General features: G+C 61.7%; 1 protein-coding gene across 1 annotated transcript; it reads right to left on the reverse strand.

Annotated features, from left to right (window-relative positions):
* Positions 1 to 274: 274 nt before the first annotated feature.
* On the reverse strand, positions 275 to 1,059 carry ETH_00002320 (uncharacterized protein; the record flags this gene model as incomplete). The annotated part of the gene is made up of 1 exon (XM_013380793.1): positions 275 to 1,059. A coding segment is annotated over one exon (785 nt), but the record flags the coding sequence as incomplete, so codon positions are not given.
* Between the last annotated feature and the right edge of the window lie 2,774 nt (positions 1,060 to 3,833).

The following is a 3,833-nucleotide window of genomic DNA, read 5'->3' on the forward strand; positions in this document are numbered from 1 at the left end:
GAGGAAGCGCATGGGAGGTGGCTTGCAGGGGAGAGGCGGGCCGCGCGTGTCGGAAAATAGTGCGATGCAGCGGAGGAGGTGACTAGCGGAGGACAGGGCAGGTTGCGTGGGGGTGCGCTGTGGAAGGTCACCTGCGGGATTCGTCGGCTGTTTAGTCTAGTGGTCTGAATCTCGCTTCGGGTGCGAGAGTTCCCGGGTTGAAATCCCGGAACAGCCCCTCGACGTCGCGGATGGGTGCACCAAGTGCTGCGCATTTTGTCCCCGCCGCAACTGCTCATGCTGCTGCCTCCTCCAAACCGAGGTGGGTTGTGTGTGGTGGTTTGACGGGTCGCGAATGGAAGCTTGCAAGAAGAGAAGGGCGTGGTTGTGTTCGGTGCATTCCGCTGCTCGTTTTTGGTGCGGCGACGACACTTTGGTTTGTGGGTGGGCTGCAGTTGGAGCGGCTGGGGAGGCGGTCGCTGTGGCTGAGGGAGGGGGTTCGGAGAGGCGGGAGCGCCGTTTTGGAGGTGAAGAGGAGGAAGCGCATGGGAGGTGGCTTGCAGGGGAGAGGCGGGCCGCGCGTGTCGGAAAATAGTGCGATGCAGCGGAGGAGGTGACTAGCGGAGGACAGGGCAGGTTGCGTGGGGGTGCGCTGTGCGTTGTGGAAGGTCACCTGCGGGATTCGTCGGCTGTTTAGTCTAGTGGTATGATTCTCGCTTCGGGTGCGAGAGGTCTTGGTTTGGATTCCCGGAACAGCCCCTCGACGTGGCGGATGGCTACGCCAACTGCTGCTCACTTTGTCCCCGCCGCAACTGCTCATGCTGCTACCTCCTCCAAACCGAGGTGGGTTGTGTGTGGTGGTTTGGCCGGTCGTGAATGGAAGCTTGCAAGAAGAGGAGAAGGGCGTGGTTGTGTTCGGTGCATTCCGCTGCTCGTTTTTGGTGCGGCGACGACACTTTGGTTCGTGGGTGGGCTGCAGTTGGAGCGGCTGGGGAGGCGGTCGCTGTGGCTGAGGGAGGGGGTTCGGAGAGGCGGGAGCGCCGTTTTGGAGGTGAAGAGGAGGAAGCGCATGGGAGGTGGCTTGCAGGGGAGAGGCGGGCCGCGCGTGTCGGAAAATAGTGCGATGCAGCGGAGGAGGTGACTAGCGGAGGACAGGGCAGGTTGCGTGGGGGTGCGCTGTGCGTTGTGGAAGGTCACCTGCGGGATTCGTCGGCTGTTTAGTCTAGTGGTATGATTCTCGCTTCGGGTGCGAGAGGTCTTGCGTTGAATTCCCGGAACAGCCCCTCGACGTGGCAGATGGGTGCACCAAGTGCTGCGCATTTTGTCCCCGCCGCAACTGCTCATGCTGATGCCTCCTCCAAACCGAGGTGGGTTGTGTGTGGTGGTTTGACGGGTCGTGAATGGAAGCTTGCAGCACGAGGAGAAGGGCGTGGTTGTGTTCGGTGCATTCCGCTGCTCGTTTTTGGTGCGGCGATGACACTTTGGTTTGTGGGTGGGCTGCAGTTGGAGCGGCTGGGGAGGCGGTCGCTGTGGCTGAGGGAGGGGGTTCGGAGAGGAGGGAGCGCCGTTTTGGAGGTGAAGAGGAGGAAGCGCATGGGAGGTGGCTTGCAGGGGAGAGGCGGGCCGCGCGTGTCGGAAAATAGTGCGATGCAGCGGAGGAGGTGACTAGCGGAGGACAGGGCAGGTTGCGTGGGGGTGCGCTGTGGAAGGTCACCTGCGGGATTCGTCGGCTGTTTAGTCTAGTGGTATGATTCTCGCTTAGGGTGCGAGAGGTCTTGCGTTGAATTCCCGGAACAGCCCCTCGACGTGGCAGATGGGTGCACCAACTGCTGCGCATTTTGTCCCCGCCGCAACTGCTCATGCTGATGCCTCCTCCAAACTGAGGTGGGTTGTGTGTGGTGGTTTGACGGGTCGTGAATGGAAGCTTGCAGCACGAGGACAAGGGCGTGGTTGTGTTCGGTGCATTCCGCTGCTCGTTTTTGGTGCGGCGACGACACTATGGTTCGTGGGTGCGCTGCAGTTGGAGCGGCTGGGGAGGCGGTCGCTGTGGCTGAGGGAGGGGGTTCGCAGAGGAGGGAGCGCCGTTTTGGAGGTGAAGAGGAGGAAGCGCATGGGAGGTGGCTTGCAGGGGGGAGGCGGGCCGCGCGTGTCGGAAAATAGTGCGATGCAGCGGAGGAGGTGACTAGCGGAGGACAGGGCAGGTTGCGTGGGGGTGCGCTGTGGAAGGTCACCTGCGGGATTCGTCGGCTGTTTAGTCTAGTGGTATGATTCTCGCTTAGGGTGCGAGAGGTCCCGGGTTCAATTCCCGGAACAGCCCCTCGACGTGGCAGATGGGTGCACCAACTGCTGCGCATTTTGTCCCCGCCGCAACTGCTCATGCTGATGCCTCCTCCAAACCGAGGTGGGTTGTGTGTGGTGGTTTGACGGGTCGTGAATGGAAGCTTGCAGCACGAGGACAAGGGCGTGGTTGTGTTCGGTGCATTCCGCTGCTCGTTTTTGGTGCGGCGATGACACTTTGGTTTGTGGGTGGGCTGCAGTTGGAGCGGCTGGGGAGGCGGTCGCTGTGGCTGAGGGAGGGGGTTCGGAGAGGAGGGAGCGCCGTTTTGGAGGTGAAGAGGAGGAAGCGCATGGGAGGTGGCTTGCAGGGGAGAGGCGGGCCGCGCGTGTCGGAAAATAGTGCGATGCAGCGGAGGAGGTGACTAGCGGAGGACAGGGCAGGTTGGGTGGGGGTGCGCTGTGGAAGGTCACCTGCGGGATTCTTCGGCTGTTTAGTCTAGTGGTATGATTCTCGCTTTGGGTGCGAGAGGTCCCGGGTTCAATTCCCGGAACAGCCCCTCGACGTGGCGGATGGGTGCACCAACTGCTGCGCATTTTGTCCCCGCCGCAACTGCTCATGCTGCTGCCTCCTCCAAACCGAGGTGGGTTGTGTGTGGTGATTTGGCCGGTCGTGAATGGAAGTTTGCAGCACGAGGACAAGGGCGTGGTTGTGTTCGGTGCATTCCGCTGCTCGCTTTTGGTGCGGCGACGACACTTTGGTTCGTGGGTGGGCTGCGGTTGGAGCGGCTGGGGAGGCGGTCGCTGTGGCTGAGGGAGGGGGTTCGGAGAGGAGGGAGCGCCGTTTTGGAGGTGAAGAGGAGGAAGCGCATGGGAGGTGGCTTGCAGGGGAGAGGCGGGCCGCGCGTGTCGGAAAATAGTGCGATGCAGCGGAGGAGGTGACTAGCGGAGGACAGGGCAGGTTGCGTGGGGGTACGCTGTGGAAGGTCACCTGCGGGATTCGTCGGCTGTTTAGTCTAGTGGTATGATTCTCGCTTAGGGTGCGAGAGGTCTTGTTTTGAATTCCCGGAACAGCCCCTCGACGTGGCGGATGGGTGCACCAACTGCTGCGCATTTTGTCCCCGCCGCAACTGCTCATGCTGCTACCTCCTCCAAACCGAGGTGGGTTGTGTGTGGTGATTTGGCCGGTCGTGAATGGAAATTTGCAGCACGAGGACAAGGGCGTGGTTGTGTTTGGTGCATTCCGCTGCTCGTTTTTGGTGCGGCGACGACACTTTGGTTCGTGGGTGGGCTGCGGTTGGAGCGGCTGGGGAGGCGGTCGCTGTGGCTGAGGGAGGGGGTTCGGAGAGGAGGCAGCGCCGTTTTGGAGGTGAAGAGGAGGAAGCGCATGGGAGGTGGCTTGCAGGGGAGAGGCGGGCCGCGCGTGTCGGAAAATAGTGCGATGCAGCGGAGGAGGTGACTAGCGGAGGACAGGGCAGGTTGCATGGGGGTGCGCTGTGGAAGGTCACCTGCGGGATTCGTCGGCTGTTTAGTCTAGTGGTATGATTCTCGCTTAGGGTGAGAGTGGTCTTGGGTTGAAT

This window comes from Eimeria tenella, genomic scaffold (assembly GCF_000499545.2).
Source record: "Eimeria tenella Houghton genomic scaffold, Eth_scaff897, whole genome shotgun sequence".
NCBI lineage: Eukaryota > Apicomplexa > Conoidasida > Eucoccidiorida > Eimeriidae > Eimeria > Eimeria tenella.